Source organism: Sebastes fasciatus, chromosome 3 (assembly GCF_043250625.1).
Source record: "Sebastes fasciatus isolate fSebFas1 chromosome 3, fSebFas1.pri, whole genome shotgun sequence".
Taxonomy (NCBI): Eukaryota; Metazoa; Chordata; class Actinopteri; order Perciformes; family Sebastidae; genus Sebastes; species Sebastes fasciatus.
In genome coordinates this window covers 35,273,337-35,296,395 of record NC_133797.1, presented here as the reverse complement: position 1 = coordinate 35,296,395, position 23,059 = coordinate 35,273,337, and the positions used below count along the sequence as shown (strand labels likewise).

The following is a 23,059-nucleotide window of genomic DNA, read 5'->3' as shown; positions in this document are numbered from 1 at the left end:
AGAGGGCTCCAAATCTGAATTTCGCCTAGGGCACCAAAAGGGCTAGAGCCGGCCCTGAGTCAGGTTGTTGTAACTTGTCTCTTTCTTTAGTCAGGTTGTTGTAACTTGTCTCTTTCTTTAGTCATGTTGTTGTAACTGGTCTCTTTCTTTAAAGGGACTATTTGTAACTTTTTAAGCGTATAAATGTAGCGGGTCGCCACACATGCGCGTTCGCATATGCGCGCTCGCGTGTGGCTGGAGCCTCGTCTCCGCTGCCTGCTCTCCTTCACTCAGAATGCGCGCGCGTCCTCGCTGTCTCGCTCCACCTCTAGACGTGAACGCGCGCTCACTACACACTGCAGAAGAGTTAGTTTAGCTCTGAGCATATCTAGTGAATGCACAGGGGACGTTTGTGCAGAAATAAATGCTGCAGCTCCTCCAGACCAACAGAGCTTTCCCGTGTCTTGTGAAGTGACGGAGCTCTTCAGAGAGTTACGTTACCCTCTCGTTACCGACCGGGTGCCGGTGTCTCCTCTGCTCTCTCCGGCTGCGGGCGGAGAGAGCAGGGAGACACGCTGCAGAGCCCCGCTGCTTCAGCCTGCACTTAGGCAGGAAAAGCCAACACTAGCATCAGATCTAAATCATGTTCATGGAGAGACCTTCGTCTGGTCAGCTAACATTACTGCCAAGCAGCTGAAATATAGAGTGATATTGTGCTTTTAGCTGACGTGTGTCGCCTCACTGTTTTGAGCGATGCTCGTTCAGGTATATTTAGAGCGAGCAAGCGCGAGCCCGACGCTGACTTTCGTTGATTTCACAGCCACAGGTGTCGCTGTTAAGAAGCATTTCTGAAAGTTACAAATAGTCCCTTTAATGGTAAATGGACTTGCATTTATATAGCGCTTTTCTAGTCTTCCAACCACTCAAAGCGCTTTACACTACATGTCAGCATTCACCCATTCACACACACATTCATACACTGATGGCAGAGGCTACTAAGGTGCCATTTTTTGCCCATCAGGATCTAATCTAAATACTCATTCACAATTTGGGGTTCAGTGTCTTGCTCAAGGACACATCGACATGTGACCCGGAGCAGCCGGGGATCGAACCACCGACCTTCCGATTGGTGGACAACCTGCTCTACCCTCTGAGCCGCAGCTGTAACTGGTCTCTTTCTTTAGTCAGGTTGTTGTAACTGGTCTGTAACTGGTCTCTCTGTTTAGTCAGGTTGTTGTAACTGGTCTGTAACTGGTCTCTCTGTTTAGTCAGGTTGTTGTAACTGGTCTGTAACTGGTCTCTTTCTTCAGCTAGGTTGTTGTAACTGGTCTGTAACTGGTCTCTCTCTTTATTCAGGTTGTTGTAACTGGTCTGTAACTGGTCTCTTTCTTTAGTCAGGTTGTTGTAACTGGTCTGTAACTGGTCTCTTTCTTTTGTCAGGTTGTTGTAACTGGTCTGTAACTGGTCTCTTTCTTTAGCTAGGTTGTGTGACAGGACCATCTCCACTTCCCGCTCAGAGTTGCTGCTGGTAACTGTGTTTGACAAACAAATAAAAAAACACTGTCAACCAGTATTATCATCTTAGGGCTTCATCAACATGCTAACAGAGTACTCACATAGGCAAACCAAAGTTATGAGTCCAATAAGGAGGAGAAGACACAGCAGACCCAGACACACTGCAGCAGCTCTGCAGGATCTCTTCTTCACATCTTCAGCACCTGAAGGTTACATGTAATGTTGTGCTTGTTTGTATTTCAATGTCAAATTAACTAAAGTCAAGTCATCCTTTGTATTGTTGCTTCTCATAATACAACACACTGAAATTCAAAGGGGGGCCTATTGTTACCACAAGTAGGGGTGTGTGTGTGGGGGGGGCCTATATGTAATTCATTAATGAACTGTTGGTATTAATAGTCCCTTGCTGTTTGACTCTCTCAACATTTTTGTTTCTCAAACAAGTCTTTTTAGCTTTTTTGTATTCCTTTAATATATACTGGGAAAAAAGGTTCGGAAACTTGTGTTTGGTCAATTTTTTCTCTGTTGTTACAATGCTAATTGGCATTATATTTTACGTCGTTGGAAAGCCCGTTTATTTACCTTCACAATGATGTCCAACTTGTAAGGATCATGCATTTGTGGGATGAGCAGCACAGCTGATTATGTCGGTAGCGCCCAAGAAAAATTTGCCAAAATGCCCTGTCAATGGTAAACAGTGTATTCTCCTGTTGGTATTGACTCTTGTTTTGAGTTGTTTGGTGGATTGGATGATTGAACTCTCCATCAGTAACAAGGAACAAACAAGACAAACAATTAGCATTGTAACAACAGAGAAATAATCGACCAAACAGAAGTTTACAAACTTTTTTTTCCCAGTTTATATAGTCGTTTGTGTGCGTAAAAAATAAGTGTAATGTGTTTATTACCTGAGAGAGCAGGTCCAGTTCTTTTTAACTCCCACGACACATTTTCATAAATATCTTCTGAACTTTTGGTCTCCCTTTTCCTGTGGCTGGGATTAGCTGATGGTCTCTCTACATTAACATAGATATCCAGTTCATCCATGACGTTCAGCTGAACCGACGGTGCCTTTTGGTCCTGGTGCCTGAAGCCATCAAAGTCTGCCGAGTGTGCTCTTGAAATTCATCAAGTACAGAGTAACTCTAACTTCTAGAAGAGGAAGTTTCTTTCTAAAATATATGTTTCTCACATCATCAGGAAACCGACGGTGGTGTGAAATAGTTTAGGCGACCACTTTTACCTATTTGGCCTATTAGTTGCAGCTGCATGACGGTGCTTTCCATTTTGGTTTGTGCAAAGTCTCTTGAATGTCACACTTAAAACATCTACTTTTTTTTATATTATCATCATTTTTTTTTATTAAAAAACAAAACTCTGTAACTCGCACACCTTGCTAATGTATATAGTGGGTGATTCTATGTTTATAATTTAGATTTGTTATGCGAGTTGTAGTAGTCAGGTATGTTTATAGTGTATTCCAATATTATTTATATTGTGTATTCTATGGATATATTTCTTTAGTGTTGATATGTACATTTTATGTACTGTTCCTTTGCATTGCCTGGATAACCTACGGCTGTAACACAATAATTTTCCAATTTGGGATCAATAAAGTACATCTATCTATCTATCTATCTATCTATCTATCTATCTAGTAATAGCTTATTGATTAATTTGAGTCACATCGTCAGCACAAGAGGCTGGCATTATGCCATGCAATCATCTCACTCATATTAAAAGACAAAATATTTATTATTAGATGTGAACAGTAAATATGTTGGTAAATTAATTAGCATTAACATGTAAATCTAGCTCAATTGTTATTATCACCCCCATAAAGACATGGATAAGGCTTTGCATTGCTTTCCATTTTGTACATACAAATAAGCCAGTATCATTATCCAGTCAAATACTGCCTTACAGCAGCACCTCCATAAAATAAGATATGCATGTACTGTAATTAAAGATGATCTATTATGCTTTTGTGCCTTTTCCCTTTCCTTTAGTGTGCTATATTGTTTTTTGTGCATGTAAAAGGTCTGCAAAGTTACAAAGCCCAAAGTCCACGCCAAAGGGAGTTACTCCCCCCCACAGAAACACTGCTCCTGAACTGCCTGAAACGCCTTGTTGAAGTCCCGCCTTTTCTTCCGTAATGTGGTGATGTCACCAAGTAACACATTTGCATAATACCTGCCTAGCTGCTAGTTTGGCACGCCCTCAAACAAAACTAGCTAGTTAAACATGTTCTGGTAGAAACCCAAAATACAAAAATGCACCGAGAAAAAAAAAAAAGCATAATAGTTGTCACGGTATGGCACTGTATCCAGATGCCTTCAGACTTTTTATAGACTGGACTGAGTTGTTTTCTGTGTTTTGGGTTTTTCTGTACTCTGATTTTCCTTCTGTGTTCATGTACTGGCTTTCCCTCCTTTGCCCATCTACACACCTCCTCTGAATCAGCCTCGTTAGTTCTTCCCAACCAATCAGCTCCTTTCTTGTTCACAGTGTTTTTCCTCTGCCAATCAGCTTCCTGCCCATCCCTCGGCCTAATCACCTCATTTCCTTCACCTGAGCTTCTCCGCCCATCTCTCCACCTGCACTTCATCCTCTCATCAGATCAGTTTGTATTTAAGTCCTGGTTTTCTGTTCAGTCTTTGTTGGATCCTTGATTTTGTCATGAGAGTTTCTGTTCTGCCTTGCCTGCGTTGGAGATTTAATTAAAGTTATTTTCTCCAAGTTCCTGTTGTCTGATCCTGTTGTGATCTCCTGCATTTGGGTCCACCTGCTCCACTCTCTCTGACAATAGTTCCTCTTTAAAGGGGCCCTGTTGGGTTTTTGCAAAATACACTTTTTAATCTGAAATTAGTTCTGAATGCAAAGAAGACTAAACATATGTTATTCTCTAGAGCCAGAGACATTGTGGACAACAGTTTGCATATTACCACTCTGAATGGACTTAGTATTGACAGGGTCTCTGAGTATTAATACCTCGGCATCTGGCTGGACCCAAAACTTACATTTAAATTTCACATTGACACACTTGTCAGCAAGCTATGACAAAAAATTGGATATTTGTACAGAAACAGAGCTTTATTTACTATGTTCTGTTGGAAGCAAATAGTTGAGGCCGTTTTCTTGTCCATCTTGGATTATGGTGACGTTATCTATAGACACGCCTCTGCCTCCACTCTCAAACCGTTAGATTGAGTTTATCACTCAACCCTATAGATTTATTACCAGTGACAGTTATTCTACTCATCCTGGCATTTTGTATGAAAAGGTTGGGTGGGCATCTCTAGCAGTAAAACGTGATAGGCGTTGTTTTTTATGTAAGGGATAATGTATAGCGAGCCGGTCAATGTTGTGAAAGAATCCCCGCTACAGGGCGATGCAAAACACCGAAGCAAAGCGGAAGTGTCACTCATCACCCTGAAAGGGATTCTTTCACAACAATGACCCACTAGCTGTACATTATCCCGCTTATTACACGGCTACTTTCTTAAGAAATCAATAATTTGACACAGAAACGGTCCGCTAGCAACGGTCTGTTATAAATAGCAATGTTTTACTATAAAGAAATGACAGACCGCAGAACGGCGTGATTGACCAATCAGAATCGAGTATTCAACACAGCCGTGTAATAATTATTTATAAAGCCCTTAATGGCAACTTGCCGTCATACATCATGGTACAGTACATACAAAATGGTCCTATAGTCATTACTCAACTCGTTCAAGTGATCGGCTAAAGCTTGAAGTCCCGCGTGCAAACATTCAATTTGAGGAAACTGCTTTTGGTGTTTTTGTTGCAAAAACTTGGAACAGTTTACAAAACACATTCAAATGAAACACATTTGCACCTCGGTGATTGTAAATGCATGATTACAAACTTCTCCGCTCTTGAATGTAACTGTTATTTACATTGTTCTATTGTCGTCTGGCTGGTTGCTTCTTGTAATTCCTTACTTATTTTCTGTGTGTATTTATTCTGTATTATTACACGGCTGTGTTGAATACTCGATTCTGATTGGTTAATGACGGTGTTCTGCGGTCTGTAATTTCTTTGTAACAGATCGTATCTATGGGCGCAGTTCTGATGTCGGACTCTGGCGGACCGTTTTTGTGTCAAAATTTTGATTTCTTCAGTAAGTAGCCGTTTAATAAGCGGGATAATGTACAGCCAGCAGGTCATTGTTATGAAAGAACCCCCTTCAGGGCGATGAGACACTCCGCTCCGCGTCAGGGTGCTGCGTCACCCTGTCAGGGATTCTTTCACAACAGTGACCGGCTCGCTGTACAATATCCCTTATTTATTGTACTCTCGACATCTTTGTAAATGAGGGCAAGCCCTCAATGATTCCTTAAGATTTAAATAAAGGTTGAATGAATGAATGAATGAATAAATGAATTTGTGCATTCAGATTGAACATGAAGTGAATTTCATCTTTTCAGGGTTTTATAAGCTGAGTTATGAAGCTATCCTCTTTTCACAGATCCAGAAGTTTTGGTCTCCACATTGTATATCATTCCAGCTGTTCTCCTGTTCATAGAACTTTATTTTAACACAGTGTTCATTTCTGTCTTCAAACCCGTTTGGCTCCCCAGGAGCCCAGTAGCTGAAACCAAAAAATAATCTTTTACAACCCAAGAAGCATCTGATGGACAGCGACATGCTGGAATGTGACCAGGTTTAAGTTACAAAATAAAAATGTTCCCTGTGATTCATTACAAATTGATTTATCAATAACATTGAAATAAAAAAAAAAAGCTTTTAGTTTCAGCATTAATGTAATTTGAATAAAAGAGTGAACCTTTTGGTGAGCGGAGTGCCATCCACCCATTTCCACGTCCCTCTAAACATCAGTCCGATCCATGTCTGCTTGTGGAATTTTCTTGTGAAATCCTTTTTTGTAGAGAAAAACAGTTGATCACTAATCAATAGAAATGGAGGTGATTTAAATCCACGGCCAAACCTGGATAACATGTTTCACTCTCTCTTATTATTGTCTCTCTTAACCTCCAAGTCACACTCATTCACACATTAACACCTGCTCTTCTTTGCTGTTGATGATCACCAGGTCTGCACCTCTCTGCAGACAGTCAGCTCTGCTTTCTTGCCAGGACTTTCTGACAGAAGAAATGTAATAGAGACTGGGACGGAAATACACCCAGCCTTGTTGGAAATACTGATCTGTTTTGGATAACAACAAAGAGAAACCTTAATATCTCAGAAATTAACATATGTGATTATGACAAATTGAACATTTTTGAAAAGTGATTTTTGAATTGATTAAAGGGACTGTTTGTAAGAATCAGAAATCGCTTGTTAACAGCGACACCTGTGGCCGTTAGGTCAACCAAAGTCAGCGTCCTGTTGCTCGCGTGCACGCTTGTGTTCGCTCTAAATAGACATGAATGAGCATTGATCAACACAGTGAGGCGACACACGTCAGCTAAAACCACAATATCACTCTATATTTCACCTGCTTGGCAGTAATGTTAGCTGACCAGACGAAGCTCTCTCCATGAATCAATGCTGATCCTAGTGTTGGCTTTTCATGCCTCAGCCTCCCGACCGTGGTCGGAGGGAACAGGGGAGACACCGGAGTTTTGGTCCAAGACGATAACGTTTCTCGCTGCGGAGCCCGTCACTTCACAAGACACGGGAAACCTCTGTTGGTCTGGAGGAGCTGCAGCATTTATTTCTGCACAAACGTCCACTGTACATTCAATAGATATTCTCAGAGCTAAACTAACTCTTATGCAGTGTGTAGTGTGCGCGCATGCACAAGAGGTGGAGCGAGCTGAGTGAAGGCAGGCAGGCAGGCAGGCAGAGGAGCAGAGACTCCGGCCCTGGAGACCAAAGCTACGGTCTCCCCCGCGTCCTCCGACCGCGGCCAACACTGTTTACAAGACGGGCTTCACTAGATAGAACCAAGAGGTTTTGGTGCTTCCGTGTAGTTTGTGTTGGAGTCTTGTCTGAACAGCGTAGCCACACGCGAACGCGCATGGGACATCAACCCGGAATGATTTATACCTGTAAGAAGTTACAAATAGTCCCTTTTAAAATGAAATGCAAAGTATGCATTATAAAGCTCAAAGTAAAAAAGAATATGATGAAAAAAGGTCGGTGAATTACAGATAATATAGCAGGCGCAGTAGAGTTTCCTTTAACCCCGCCTGCTAGCGGGGGACGTCTTACCCCTATTCCACTATATCTTTACATAGCAAATAACTGCTATAATAATGCTCTGTATATCGTATAGAGAACCTTTAAAGGCAGAATTTAAAGTTACAAAATTATTTGAATCAGACTTTTTGCAAAAACAAAAAACTAACTTAAATCTGATTGGCCAGGTGGCCAATTGATTTAATACTGATATGCTAAAATAGCATATAATGGTTTAAATAGGGCCCTTAGGCTTGAGAAGCGGCTGCTCTTCATCGGAGGTGGAAAACCAAAACTGATAGAAGACACTTCTGATCAGACACAAATCTCACCATCGTGTGACTTATTGTCGACACAGATGTAACCTGGTAGCTGATGTCATGATTCAGGGAGTTTTTTAAGAAAAATTTCAAATAAGTTATTGGCTAATTATAATCTATTTATCAGCAGACATTGAAATAAAGCATATCAATTAACTTTGTATTCTTTTCCTGGAAATATATTAAATAAATTACCAACTATTGGGAAATAGTGGAATATAATTGTTAAATAATGTTTATAATAAGGTGATTTTCAATAAATTTTGATGTAAATATTGGGGTAATTTGGCAGTAATTCCAAAGAAATTTCAAATAGGTTACTTGTTAATTATCACCTAATTACCATGAAGTTTGCGGACCTGTAAAATGAAGTGTTACCAAAGTCTGAATAAAACATGTTTAATAAAATCCTACAGTGTCTTCCCAAAAAACAAAACCCCAGTATAACTGTAAAGTCTTATTTACAACAGTGGATCATCGTATCAGTCCGTTTGGCTCTGGTTTATTGTGGAGTTCATCTGATAGACTATATATAGTTTGGCCCAAGATTGCGCTGAATGTCTCTTTGGATACACGCTCTCATTATTGGTATGACGAGTTTCATCCTCAAACTGACCAAAGTTAATCAGTTCTCTCTTCAGCTCGTCAGTCAGGTTTGTGCAGCTGGCCTCTATATCTGGTGTCTTATTGTCTGAAAGAGAAGAACACTTCATTGAGAATTCATGTGTCAAGAATACTGGACTAAGTTTACAGGCTGAAAGTTGTGTCTTGGGTTTACAGTTTTTCTGATTCGCTTTTGCTCATTTTTTTTAAACAGTCTTAACTTTCTTTAAACTTTAAGTACAATTGTCACGACTGTTTGATGGGACATCACAACTCTGTTGCACGTCTGCAAAAAGTAGTAACTCACCCAAAACACTTCATTCATGCTTCAAAACCTCGTTATTGTGTCAGTAAATTGGCCACCAAAATGAAAAGTTGTTTTGTTATCGTGTGAGCCGTACTGGTCAAAATGTTTAGATGTTTTTTCACCATGGCACTCAACTGGAAATGTTGAAATGGAAGTGTTTTGTTCTTCTTTTTTGTTGACACTGACTGCTTACTGTTATACACAAGAATGTAAGTTTTGTCTCGCTGAATGCTGTTGTATATCACACTGAGCTTTTTAGATCCGCATTCTAACAGCAGGTCAAATACTCTACAATACTGTAATAGTTACACAGAAATGTGTATGTATGCAGTACATTTACAGTATTGGTTTAGCAATGTGTTACATGTACTGTAAACTTCTCTTTTGATCCTTCATGTAAAGTCATGTACTGTGAACAGAAATTTTGCCACAAAATGACATCTATGCCAAAAAACGACAACAACCCTGCAACAATGAAAAAACCTGCTATAGTTCAGTTCAAATACAACTAATTGTACCTCCTCGTCAGAGATATTTATGTAATATACATGAATATCTAACAGATTTTGATAATTGAATGGATAAATTTGCATGTGACGGCTCAAACAATGAATTAATATTAAGAAGTTGTGAAGAGGACGACAACTTCACTGAGAATCAACTCAACTCAACTTTGATCAGCCAGACGTGTTCAAGTGGTTATTGTACTGACTCTTTTGTACATGTGCCAAAAAACATGCAATTTGCCTGAAAAAATGATACATTCTAATCTGTTGTGAACAACAAACTAATTGTTCAGAGATTTTAACTTATTGTTTTGAAAAAAATAATTCTCATTCAAGAATTGAGCCCAAAGCGAATGAGAAAAACTGTAATAAGGGCAAAAATATGATACATGAACTAAATGGAAAGTCCCCCCCTCTTCATTCTGAATCTGAAAGTAATAAGTTCACTTTGTTGGGGTATTACCATTGTGTTGTGTTTCTAAACTTCCCCAAACTTGTCTAACTGAATTTTACTGAATTGGATGGAAACTGTGATGGAGCCTGAAAGCACAAACACAGAATTATAATGAGGCGTTGCTATGTTATCATTGATCATGTGAGCTAAACACTAATAACATTATCAGGGCTGTCAAAGTTAACGCGATAATAACGCGTTAACGCAAATTAGTTTTAACGCCACAAATTTCTTTAACGCATTAACGCAACTTGCAATTTTCTAGGTTGTAGCGGGCTCAGTTTTAAAGCTAGAGTGAAGATACTGGCATAATATGAAACTAGAAAACCTGATGAATTCATTGGTAACAAACATGTCGGTGGTTAACCAAAAGGTTAAATAACGCTTCAAATTTAAGCTAAATTTTGGCGAGAAAAACTGGCATGGCCATTTTCAAAGGGGTCCCTTGACCTCTGACCTCAAGATATGTGAATGAAAATGGATTCTCTGGTTACCCACAAGTCTCCCCTTTACAGACATGCCAACTTTATGATAATCACATGCAGTTTGGGGAAGTCATAGTCAAGTCAGCACACTGACACACTGACAGCTGTTGTTGCCTGTTGTGCTTGAGTTTGCCATGTTATGATTTAAGCATATTTTTTTATGCTAAATGCAGTACCTGTGAGGGTTTCTGGACAATATTTGTCATTGTTTTGTGTTGTTAATTGATTTACAATAATAAATACATAGATACATTTGCATAAAGCAAGCATATTTGCCCACTTCCATGTTAATAAGAGTATTAAATACTTGACAAATCTCCCTTTAAGGTACATTTTGAACAGAAAAAAAATGTGCAATCAATTCGCAATTAATCCCGATTAACTATGGACAATGAAGCGATTAATTACAATTAAATATTTTGATCAAGTGACATCCCATTAATTTCTGGTCCTATTATAATAGAGCATTTAAAAAGTCTAGGAGCAACAGTAGTCACAGTTTGACTCACAGAGAGCGAGACGCAGGGAAATGTTGAGAGCAGCTTGTAGGACACACAGGAGTCCGAAGCTCACAGCAACCAGACGTACGAGATTTCTCTCTGTGACGAGAAATCAGGCAGACATGCACACAAAACAAGATAACAAGAGACGCGGGGTTACAGAGTTATCTGGATAATTTTGCTCTTGACCAAGAAGTCAGAAGTTAGGCAGCTCTGTGAACCATTATGTACTTAGAAGTCAATTAAACAAACAAGAACTATAGCTGTAAAATGGTCTTCAGTGTAAAATGTCAATGAACTGACATCACATAAAAGCATCCATCCATCCATCCATCTTCAACCGCTTATCCGGGATCGGGTCGCGGGGGCAACAGCTCCAGCAGGGGACCCCAAACTTCCCTTTCCCGGGCCACATTAACCAGCTCTGACTGGGGGATCCCGAGGCGTTCCCAGGCCAGAGTAGAGATATAATCTCTCCACCTAGTCCTGGGTCTTCCCTGTGGTCTCCTCCCAGCTGGTCGTGCCTGGAACACCTCCCAAGGGAGGCGCCCAGGAGGCATCCGTGCTAGATGCCCGAACCACCTCAACTGGCTCCTTTCGACGCAAAGGAGCAAGGACTCTACTCCGAGTCCCTCACGGATGACTGAGCTTCTTACCCTATCTCTAAGGGAGACGCCAGCCACCCTCCTGAGGAAACCCATTTCGGCCGCTTGCACCCGCGACCTCGTTCTTTCGGTCATGACCCAACCCTCATGACCATAGGTGAGAGTAGGAACGAAGATTGAACGGTAGATCGAGAGCTTTGCCTTCCGGCTCAGCTCTCTTTTCGTCACAACGGTGCGGTAAAGCGAATGCAATACCGCCCCTGCTGCTCCGATTCTCCGACCAATCTCACGTTCCATCGTCCCCTCACTCGCGAACAAGACCCCGAGATACTTAAACTCCTTCACTTGGGGTAAGGACTCATTCCCTACCCGGAGTAGGCAAACCACCGGTTTCCTGCTGAGAACCATGGCCTCAGATTTAGAGGTGCTGATTCTCATCCCGACTGCGTCACACTCGGCTGCGAACCGATCCAGTGAGTGCTGGAGGTCGCAGACCGATGATGCCAACAGGACCACATCATCTGCAAAAAGCAGCGATGAGATCCTCAGCACACCGATCTGCAAACCCTCCTCCACCCGACTACGCCTCGATATCCTGTCCATGAATATTACGAACAGGATTGGTGACAAAGCGCAGCCCTGGCGGAGGCCAACCCCCACCGGAAACGAGTCCGACTTATTGCCGTTATTGACATAAAAGCAGATCAATAATATTTTTATACATTTTCACACAAAACAGATGGAGGAATGAGTTCTTCCTCAGTTTTTCTACACTGAAATTTTCTTAAAATTCTGAATTCTACATTTTAAATGTATTAATTTTCTATCCATATTGCTTTTATGGTTGAATGTTAAACTGAAGGTTTTCTGTCTCACCAGACACTGCAGCAGTCCTCCCTATGGTGTTGCTCCTGGCAGATCCATCAGGTAGATTTACATAGTCCATAGTGATCTCAGATTTTGCCATGTTTTCACCACTGACTGGAGAGTGACAATAATGGTGATAGAGAATGTGTTTTTATCAGTGTGAAACTGATGTGTAATCCACTTCTTCTTTTACATGCTGTCTATAAACAAGAACGCAACACATTTTTGTTGTTCCTCATTTTTCCTTGATCTTTGACCGCTGCTCCAGCTACAACTTGGTTTCCTGCAAAGTGGAAAATCTTCAAGGTCCTGTGTAGGATCCGGCGGTATCTTGCAGTGAGGTGAGGGGATTGCAACCAAGTGAAGCCTCTTCCGTGTGCCAAGCGTGTTGGAGAGCTACGGTGGTTAACGCGAAAACATGAATGTCCCTCTCTGGAGCCATCTGGAGCAGAGCCAGTGCGTAGAGAGAGTGTGTTCGTGGGAAGTGAGTGGTGAAGCAAGAGAGAGAGCGCGGCGGCGACGGGAGTGAGTAACGTTATTGTCTCCGGCCAAAGCAGGAAAAGTTAAGAGAGTTAGGTTTGTCCTTTCTGGGCTACTGTAGAAACATAACGCTGCAACATGGAGGACTCCGTGAAGAGGACCCGCTCCCTATGTAGATATCAACAGCTCATTCTAAGGCAGGAGTCTGCAACCTGCAGCTCCGGAGCCAAACGTGGCTCTTTAGCCTCTCTCCAGTGGCTCCCTGTGGATTTTTAAAAAAATTAGTGGAAATGAATAACTGTTTTTTGTTTACATTTTCATTTTTATTAATCATTGTTGTAGGTCTATGGTACGACGGTACGACGGAGTATTAGGGCCACATTGAGGAAAAAAGATAAATCGGATATTACGAGAATAAAGTCATAGGTTTACGAAAAAAAGTCGTAGTATTATGAGAATAAAGTCATAATATTATAAAGTATTAATTTTATTTGTTATTTTCTTTTTTTCTCGTCAAGTTATGACTTTATTCTCGTAATATTATTACTTTATTCTGTAAATCTCAGATTTCTTTCCCTCAATGTGGTCGTAATACTCCGTAGTACGTTTGTACTTTGGCCCTCACTGCATTAGACTTATATACTATATACTTAGACTCTAAACTGTGTTACCTTCATCACATTGCTCAAATGTTTTGCGGCTCCAGACAGATTTTTTTTTTTTTTTTTTTTTTGCCTAAAATGGCTCTTTTGATAGTAAAGGTTGCTGACCCCTGTTCTAAGGAAACAAAACACAACGATTCTTATTTTCAGGTGAGAACGTGTTATTATCGTGTTAACTTTGACAGTCCTAATTTAAAAACAAATCTGGCACAGTGTGAAGCCTTCCATTATTCAAATCACCACCAATAGATCATACAACAGATATTAAGGACACGTGTATTAATTAAAATGACTGATAAAACATTACATTAGTCATTAAATGGAAACACATTACACATGTTTGTGTTAAAACATCTCACAGCAGAGGAGAGGATATCTATCGACTCTGTGAATATTCTGATATTCTGTTCTAAAATCTAAAATCTGCCAATATTGGACAGTGAAGTATACTGTAATAACACACGTTGCTTATTTAGATGTGACATCTGGGCACCTGTGAGCCATTTGATGAAAATAAAAGGGAGTTTTCTTTCCGTTGTCATGCAGCCACGAGACAACAGAACACAACATGTTGAAACACAAAATGTCGTCACTGGTAGAGCTCGAGGTGACAAAACCTAAATTTCCAACATTGCTGCCAAATCCGGGACCGAAAGCAGAAGTGCCAACAAAGTAAAATGACTCATTCAAATGGTCATTTCAGATGATGGTTATCAGAGTTATGAAGCTTTTTTCGTCAGGTTGTTTATCTCTTGAACCAACCAGTGCTTTTGCTTCACTCCATCTTCTCCTGCCGTCGTCATTAATTATAACAAAGATTTGCAATTTGGGAGAAAGAGGAAGAGGAAGAGGAAGTTCTACAAACTAATTTTCAGAGTTTGATGTCAACACATTGCTAAAGGAAGTGAAATCATAACAAGCATACGAAACCACGAGAGCATCACATACTCAACTTTTATCCATCGACAAAGACAAAAATAGTATATTCACTCTCTGGGTACGGGAACATGTAGTACCAACAGCAGTTTAACTGATGTGCATAGCTTCATCTAAACTGATATACTGTAGCTTTATCTGGGACATGATGCATGTAGACAACACATAAACAGGAAAAACACCATTTTATACACATACACTTATATTTTTTTTAAAGAGATGGGAGATGTTATATAATAAAATACATTGATTATCTCGGTGTGCTCAATTTTATTTATTGTTTTTACATACGGAAACATTTTATTCCTAGTTTTGATATTTCGAAATCTGATGTAAAAAAAAGAAGAAAGAAAGAAGGTGTGCACATATTTCAATTGGCTGGCTCTAGCCTTTTTTTAGTGCCCTAGGCAAAATGTATCAATTTATCAAATATTTTGAATTATATAATTATAAATAGCTTTCAGTCGTTCAAGTGAAACAGATTTTAGTTTGAGAAATTGTATTTCCACATAATTATTTCTTCCTCAATTTGACTTCTTCTCATTAGCTCACTCTTGGGGAAGACACAAACCAGAAGAGGGAACACATAGTTCACTGGTCAGACTCCTCTGAACTCACCAAATATTAAGGCAACCAGGAGGATGCAGCAAATAGAGATGGCAGATTATGTTAATGAGCGACCAAGACGTGAGCAGAAACGCAGAGGGGATACAACTCAAACAGGTAATAACACACATCATTTTACTGTATATGTACTGTTAAACAACACAGGTTGAATTGTACGTTTCTTTTAGTCGCACAACCCTACAAATGTAATTTATAGCCTACTCTATCTGCAAAACGTTCCCTGACAACGCGTATTAACAACAAAACCCACCAATTGCAATACAATGGTTATGTTTAGGAACTCAGGATTAAGGTTAGGTAAAGATCGTGGTCTGGGTTAAATATTGAAAAAGTCAATGTTGACTTCACTTGTATGTTTACTTTTCAATATCTAACCAAAACCACAATCTTTGTTTAACCTTAACCAAACTGTTTTTATCTTTAAGTCCTGCGATGTACATCAAAATAAGGAAGCAGTGATTCCAGCTCATGGGACCTTTAAATGCTAACGTAACATGACAACATGCTATTGTTGCTAATATGCTAAATTCTAGTTGAAAAACTCACAGGAAGCATCAGCTCTTTATTCAACAAGCGTGTTTCAACACTGAACCTATACACACATTGGTGGATGTTATGTGATTTATTCAGTGGGCAACTCCAGAGTCTGAGAAGTGAAGCCAATGCTGAAGTGCCTTAAACTTGAATCATTTCTAACAGCCAGCAGGGGGCGACTCCTCTGGTTGCAAAAAGAAGTCTGATTGTATAGAAGTCTGTGAGAAAATGAGCCTACTTCTCACTTGACTTATTACCTCAGTAAACCTTGTAAACATGAGTTTATAGTCTCAATCACTAGTGTCAAGTCTTCAATACAGCCTGAGATGGCTGCTACCATGGTTATATAGACTTTTTCTTATTGTTTGTATGTGTGTTGATTTTGCAGAGAGAAGACACTGTCACCTGCTTTTTCTTGGCTTTGGCGTGCTGTTTATCATACAAGCCATTCTCAATATTTCTCTACGCCTTACATGTGAGTATGGTTTCTTCTTATTGTGCAACTTAAAATGTGCTAAGACAGTGTTGCATTGACAGCACCACAATATTGCAAATACACACGCTGAGTGGTGTAATTTTACATGTTGCTGTCAAACAAAACCTGAACAAAATGTTCTTTTTTATATATCAGTGTACTCAAGCAAGGACTCAACCTACTCGAACTGCAACACAACTGATCTCAGCGACCAAAACCAGGTGAAGGAGGAGGAAAATGATTGTGAGAGAAAGAAGCCTGGCGAGTACAACAGATGTCAAGACAGAATCAACGCCTTGACCAGAGACAACAGCCGGCTTGAAAACAGAATCACTGATCTCACCAACATGATAAACAACTTGGGGGAGGAGAGGGACAGGCTACAGCTGAGAGGTGAGAACAAATCAGTCTTCTGACCTCAACTTTAGTTCCTCTTCATGTCTTCCTCTTCCTCCTCCATTCTTCATCATTCTTTCAGTCTTCATCTTTTTTACAGTTTGGTCACGTCTCCTGCGAATACCATGTTGAAGAAAAAATGTCCCGACCTTGGGCCAGCGAAAGAAAGGGCGTCCTCCTTCAGCACTTTTATCGTTATAAATTTAGAAAATATTAGAGTTCTCAAAAATCAGGTTCAAAAATTGGTCGAGAGAAGTCAACAGATCTCGATGCAAAAGTGTTAATTTCTGTCACCAAAAACAAACACGAGTCGTCAGTTCGAACGGAGGACTAACGTACATGACAAACCAGTCCTCCTTATATACCAAGAGCTTCATTCACAATTCTCTTTCATGTTCTTTACCCTCATTGGGCGAACTTTTTACCCGAGCCGCCTCCATTCATGCCACCAGCTCAAGGTGTAAAATCTCAGAGCCTCCTCATCTTGCCTACAGCATCAGCCATCGTTCGTGTGTCGCCACTCGCTTGCAAACCCCCCCCCCCCACCCCCACCCCCACCTCCTCGCATTTGTCTACAAGCCTGGATGTAACGTTACATCTGATGCTGCAGGCTCGCTGGAGCCTTGCATGCCTCGCCATTCTGCTAGAAACCCCCTGCCATGCTCCATTTCTCCCAACTAGAGAGGCAGTGTGTTTTCCCTCACTAATGTATCAGACACACATTACTTTATGTAATATTATCATTATCTTGTATCAAAGAATAAATGATACATTTGATTTATATTTGAACCAAAATACCCTAGTATATGAACATTCTGTATAAAAAAACTATATACTTATCTTAGGTTATACTTTTATGAAAACATCATGAAAATTTACCACAACAACCAACGCTTCTTGGAGTTTCTCCAAAGAAACCTTTGTTGCTGCTGGGAAAGTTCAAAAGCAGCAGCTCTTGTTTAGTAAAGTTTTTTATTTTCTAAATAGCACATGCCATTTAGAACAGCAAATATGAAAACTTTAACTGTATTGGCGTTAGCTGCACATCAGGGACAGTTGTTGCATTGCAGTATCTTTTCTGATACTGGCACCAGGAGTCACCACAGTCAGGGGATTTATGTTTCTTTGCCAGGGGATAATGAGATCACCGTGTGTGAGAGTGAGTGTGTACATGCAGGTGTGTGCATCTCTGTGTCTGTCCACAGCTAATCTTGCATACTAAGCTAACAGCTAACAGTACCAGTACACACACAGCTGAGGGCATCACCGCCACTAATAGCTAACGGAACTACACACACGGCTGCTCTGCAGCCAGAGACACAGTTATGCCATGCGATATTATTAAGCATCAATCTCACGTTTACACTTATATTGTCAAACAAATTGACTTGAATAAATGCTTCAAGTCGCCGTTAAGCCAGTGAGACGGAGCTGAGTCGCGCCCCTGAGAGCCGGTGTAGACATCTGCATAGATTAAAATGAGAGTGTATCTGTTGTGTGAGACGTGTGAGTGAAAAACACATCTGATACACTTGTAGTCTAGACGAGGGGTTAGCCTGTTGTGGGTTGTGTTCAGTCAATCAAACTTTACAGCTGTTGTCATTGCAGACACACCTGGTGGAGATCTGCACTCTATTGGGTGAACCTTTCTACTGCAGTTATTTATCTTTATAGTTTTAATTTTAGACATGAATATGTGTTTGCAATTGATGACTGCATAGTAGCAGTTGTAGTCTGTTATATACTGTAGGTACTAATTACAATTAGTGTTTTATGGTCACAGATATACAATAGAATATGTATATTTATTGTCTTTAAATTAAATTCATTGTCAAAGTTGGAGATCTATTTGTAGTTATAGCTGCCCATTAAATGCCTCAGTCTAATTCGTGATGTGTCGTTTGTTTCCTCCTCCAGAGCTGAGTGGTTGTGGTTCCTCTCAGCAGTGTCCTGCAAGTTGGACGTTGATTAACTCCAGATGTTACTTCGTCTCCACTGAGGAGAAGACATGGATGGACAGCAGGAAATACTGTCAGAGTAAAGATGCTGACCTGGTGGTGATCAACAGCGAAGAGGAACAGGTAAATCTGGCTCTGATTGTATGTGCGTTTGCCATTCTTGATGTTAAAGTCATAGTTACATTTTCTATGGTCTCAATCAACAGAAGAGCTTGTACCGCCTGAATGGGAATGATGGTCTCGCGTACTGGATTGGTCTGTATGACCCAACTGGGAGCACTGGGAGCACTGGGTGGAAATGGGTGGATGGATCTGCGCTGACCAAATCGTAAGGCCTTTAGAGTAACCCTGTATTTTTCTGCTAGGCAGGTTGATTCAGATAAGATCTCAGTTATAAATGTTTCACAGGTCTGAAATTTTGGACCAGATCTGAAACAGACCAATTTTTTTTCAAGGAGATCTGATCTCTGAAATGCATTTGTATTTTACTTTATTTCTATTTAGGCATTTTATATCTTCCTGAGGATAATTAGACCCAATTCAAACTGTGATTAGAGAGAAAAATCAAACACTAAAGGTCTAAAGGTGACTCACAGACACGTCAGTCCTGACATGTTAGCAAAACACCCATTTCAGTTTTGAGAAATATAACATTACTCTGAACAACCTGGTTTATTGGTTCTCACTCCAGTGATCCAACATGAATATTTAGACTGCATCTCTCTGACCTCCATCTCTATACTGTCACTTAGGTTTTGGATGTCTGGCCAGCCGGATCGCAACCCCATGAAGGTAGAAGACTGTGTGAACATATATAACGTCGACCCAGAGCTGGCCAACTGGTATGACATCGCCTGTTCGTCCAAGCGACGCTGGCTGTGTGAGAAAGCTCCACGTCCACGTATATAGTATCAGCTCAAGAACATATTATGTTTTCGTGCATGTAAATGGCTTTTTCGCAATCGCTTTGTCAGTCTTTACTTTCTCTGAACTAGAAGTGCAATTGTCACAACTGTTTGAAGGGACATTACAACTCTGCAAAAGGCAGTACCTCACCTAAAACACTTCATTCATGCTTCAAAACCTAGTTATCGTGTCAGTTAGTTGGCAAATGCTACCAAAATGAAAAGTTTTTCTCATTCACTTTGGTTTAATTATCAAATAAGAATAATTTTTTTCAGAACAATGAGCTCAGATCTCTAAACAATTAGTTTGTTGTTCACAACAGATTTGAATTTCAAGCAAAAAGCGCTAGTTTTGGCACGTGTGCAAAGGAGTAAGTACAATTGTCTACAATTTACATGAGTGATGAGTTGATCCTCAGTGAAATTGTCATTGTTTGAGCCATTACATGCAACATGATCCATTTTAATTATCAAAATATGTGAGACATACATGTATATTCCATAAATATTTATGATATGGTGTTACGTACTGTGAGGAGGTAAAATTTGTTTTACTGAACTGACCGCAGCTTTTGTTTTTTTGGCATTGATGTCATTTAGTGGCAAATTTTCTGTTCACTGTATATGACTTTACAAGAAAGCTCAAAGGTGGTTTAAGGTACATGTAACACATTGCTATGCAAATAAATAAAACTATACAAATGTGCATTTCCTTTTTATGTGTATTACAGTATTAACTTTTCCCTACTGATGTAGAAATGAACCATTTTCTAGTTATTTTAATAAGCAGAAAGAATTCCATATGCTCGTAAATTTCCAATAAATGATACTATCAAAACCTCGTTACTGTGGAAGTACTGATCTGCCTCAGAGCTTTTCAGATTGTTCATCGCTTCATCGTCTGTAGCAACGGAGTCGATAAAGTAGTTAAATATGCTAGTGTAGGTTATCTTCTTCAGGTTGTCCTCCCATCCCTCCATAATAGAAGGCAGAGCTATGATTATCCTGTTTGAGCTGTAATAGGTGGTGTTCACACATGTTTTACTACATTGTTTAATACAATCACTCTAGGAGAGACGATTAGCGTACCGTTACTATGGAAAACGCCGGTTAGGATTCAGTGACACAACGCGAAGTTGCGCCCATAATTCATGCAAGGCATCATGGGGGCTAGGAATAAGGTGGATAGGAATTATTCTGTCTTAAGCTTTTTGATCCATATCAGCGGTTGAATACTGTAACATGTAGTGCCTGCTTGAGGACAAGTACCTTAAATGGACAGAAGTGCCAGACAGAGACGACAATGTGAGATATACGACTGTGAGCATTCATGCAAGGTTATAAATGTCGCTAAACCGAGAGACTCAGTGCTCTCAGCCCTGAACATTCTATGTTGGTGGTTGTGTGCCCACTTGCAAGTGTGTATTAAAACTCCGAAAGACGCTCTCTTGTTTCTGAGTCCTTATTTGTTTTTGCCTCCACATCGTCCTTTTGATATTTTAACCATGTGTTGTTGTTTATCATTCGATCACTTTTGACCATTTCAATCAGGAGAGACTCGTATGAATTGAATGGTGATTTATTACAAAGTGCACAAATTATGAATAGTAACAGTCTTTGGCGATTTAGACCCAATGTGACATAATAAGGGGGGAAGTGAGGCTGTAGTAGGATTTAGGATTATTCCCCCCGGGTCTGGTGACACTGGTGATGGTGGTAGTGAAGATTGATGCAGATCCGATGAATGAAGTGGAGCAGGATTACTCTGATGTGATGAATCTGGAGGTGATGGGGTGGTGGAGGGTCGCATCCGTTTGTGCTGAATACTGACACTGAAAACAGCATAGAGGAGAATGGTTTTTAAACTTTTGACAGCAGCAATGTGATTGGTTTAGGGAGATATGGCAAGATCTGATTTGTCACTGAAAAGAGAGACGCCCATAATCAGCTGACATATTAATAGCCCATGAAAGAGAGACCCAGAATGAATGAGAATGAATGAGATTGCACCCCTAGTCTTCCTGACTGAATTTACACATAAGCTTCATATAACCGCTTGATCATTTACAACTGTATTCCATTTCTTTATATCAATTCACCATTTGAAAACTACTCGTCTTGAGTTACTTTAAAGGTGATTTATTATATTTTACTGTGTGATTTCTATGATCTGGAAGATAAGGGAATGAGGCGTCTGGCCCTGAAAGTTGAAGAGCTAAACATTTCTTAGAAAAGATTTGATACGAATAACAAAGGTTTTACTTTTAAGTTTTATCTTTGAGATTTTACTAGATGTGACTTTAAATCAAAAAATCCAAGCATTTTGATGTGCATTTGTTGAGATAAAGTAACTGCGTAGGTAGCCGCACATGTTTCAGACATGTGAGGTGTCTGCACTTATCTCTCTTTTTTGTGGACATTATGTGCCAAGAAAAGTTCACAGTGGTGTGGTTGTGTGCAGGGCAGGGGCAGAAACCGCAAATTTGCAGAAGTAACAGGTGCACAGGAAGCACCTGCAATGAGCTGTTCGGAGGTGAGATAAGGTGCGGTCAGAGTAACTCTGAAGAGACTTTTTACATCCAAAGAAGACTTTTCGTCGACATGAGACGTCGTTCGGCCCCCGAGAGGTAAGTTCAGCGCTTTCCACTACGGCAAACATTACTGATATAAATCATACAGACACATAAACCAATAGGTAAGAAGGTTTAAGGTGCAAGTCCCTCCCTGACCGGGACCAGGTGTCCACGGCTCGGAGAAGGTTAATATCTGTTGAATTTTCTAGAGGCTAGGGAGTTTTGCACAGACTTTCTGTGATGAAGTAGGAGCTACGGGCTTGCTAGCCACTGTGAAACTGATCCTTGAGTGTTATAGGCGGCAGATTAATGAACGTGCCGTCGCCGGCAAAAGAGCCTCAGTTTCTGACACTCTGAGGGCAATCGTCTTGTAAGTTCTCGGTTTATAAAACAAAATAAGTGGTAGAAGGTATTGCTACAACTCCTAGAAATAGGAATATGGTGGTGACGCTTTTTTTAACACTTGTTTTAACAGTTGTTCCCACTGTAAAGTGTATTTATTATAATATAAGTAAACAATTGGTCCCTGAGATTGTTGACTTAAAAGTTTTTAGTCACTACAACGAGAGTTACAGGAGTTAAAAGTGTATTTATTTATTTATGTATTTATTTATGTATTTATTTATTTATGTATTTATTTATGTATTTATTTATTTGTTAATTTGTTACTCAATGTAGAAAATGAAGAAGAGTGCCCAAGAGCATTTTTAAATGTCTTTTTTCTTTAGAGACCAGTGACCCCCAGAAGGCGACTGCCTATATGGCCTATGAATCAGAATCAGAGTCAAAGTCAGAATCTTGTTTATTGCCAGGTATATCAGGTATACACTAGGAATTTGCTTTGGTTCGTTGGTGCAAATGAGCAGTAAAAATAACAATAGAATAATTAAAAAACGTTAGAATAAAAGAAATTGAAATTCTACCAATATACAATATACAGTATAAGCTATAAACAAAACTAAACATAATATAAACAGTGCAAATATTGCCAGTTAGCAAACAATCAGGTACCAGAGAGAGAGAGAGAGAGAGAGAGAGAGAGATAGAGAGAGAGCGAGCGAGAGAGAGAGAGGGGGGAAGTAGTGTGAAGTGTGTGTGGTCAACCTCCCATCTGTAGGCAGACTCCTCACCTTCGGAGATGAGGCCAATGAGGGTGGTGTCATCTGCAAACTTAAGGAGCTTGACAGATTGGTGTCTGGAT

At 40.1% G+C, this 23,059-nt stretch overlaps 3 protein-coding genes across 4 annotated transcripts in view; 1 reads left to right on the top strand and 2 right to left on the bottom strand.

The window, feature by feature from the left end:
• Positions 1–5,042, bottom strand: part of LOC141762859 (uncharacterized) — an 18,700-nt gene extending 13,658 nt beyond the window's left edge. The window contains exons 1-3 of the mRNA XM_074626980.1: positions 2,403–5,042; positions 1,596–1,697; positions 1,129–1,511 (exon numbers count right to left, since the gene is read on the bottom strand). Of these exons, the coding sequence (XP_074483081.1) occupies positions 1,129–1,511; positions 1,596–1,697; positions 2,403–2,541 (624 nt within the window). The 5' untranslated portion in view covers positions 2,542–5,042. The remainder of the gene's footprint in view (positions 1–1,128; positions 1,512–1,595; positions 1,698–2,402) is intronic.
• Positions 5,043–5,133: 91 nt separating this feature from the next.
• On the bottom strand, positions 5,134–12,500 carry LOC141764914 (CD209 antigen-like protein A). 2 transcript variants are annotated; one of them, XM_074630603.1, is made up of 6 exons: positions 12,322–12,484; positions 10,850–10,939; positions 8,602–8,676; positions 6,545–6,687; positions 6,308–6,399; positions 5,134–6,112 (listed from the first exon to the last, which is right to left on the bottom strand). In XM_074630603.1, exons 1-6 carry the CDS (start codon positions 12,410–12,412, stop codon positions 5,965–5,967), a joined length of 639 nt encoding a protein of 212 aa, XP_074486704.1. In that variant the 5' UTR covers positions 12,413–12,484; the 3' UTR covers positions 5,134–5,964. The 2 variants fall into 2 exon arrangements, with proteins under 2 accessions (XP_074486704.1, XP_074486705.1); XM_074630604.1 differs by lacking the exon at positions 10,850–10,939 and having other exon boundaries at positions 12,322–12,500.
• Positions 12,501–12,641: 141 nt separating this feature from the next.
• Positions 12,642–19,991, top strand: LOC141764907 (C-type lectin domain family 10 member A-like). Its single transcript, XM_074630591.1, has 7 exons — positions 12,642–12,837; positions 14,938–15,113; positions 15,940–16,026; positions 16,183–16,419; positions 18,340–18,503; positions 18,587–18,708; positions 19,133–19,991. The coding sequence occupies exons 2-7, from the start codon at positions 15,032–15,034 to the stop codon at positions 19,287–19,289; spliced, it is 849 nt and encodes a 282-aa protein (XP_074486692.1). The 5' UTR covers positions 12,642–12,837; positions 14,938–15,031; the 3' UTR covers positions 19,290–19,991.
• Positions 19,992–23,059: the final 3,068 nt, after the last annotated feature.

Excerpts from the sequence above, each read along its gene's own strand:
- LOC141764914 (XM_074630603.1), bottom strand. The coding sequence starts at position 12,412 with ATGGCAAAATCTGAGATCACTATGGACTATGTAAATCTACCTGATGGA. Across the intron at positions 10,940-12,321 it reads GAGGACTGCTGCAGTGTCTG|AGAGAAATCTCGTACGTCTG; the intron begins GTGAGACAGAAA and ends TTCTCGTCACAG. Across the intron at positions 8,677-10,849 it reads TTCCCTGCGTCTCGCTCTCT|ACAATAAGACACCAGATATA; the intron begins GTGAGTCAAACT and ends CTTCTCTTTCAG.
- LOC141764907 (XM_074630591.1), top strand. The coding sequence starts at position 15,032 with ATGCAGCAAATAGAGATGGCAGATTATGTTAATGAGCGACCAAGACGT. Across the intron at positions 16,420-18,339 it reads GGACAGGCTACAGCTGAGAG|AGCTGAGTGGTTGTGGTTCC; the intron begins GTGAGAACAAAT and ends TTCCTCCTCCAG. Across the intron at positions 18,709-19,132 it reads GGATCTGCGCTGACCAAATC|GTTTTGGATGTCTGGCCAGC; the intron begins GTAAGGCCTTTA and ends ACTGTCACTTAG.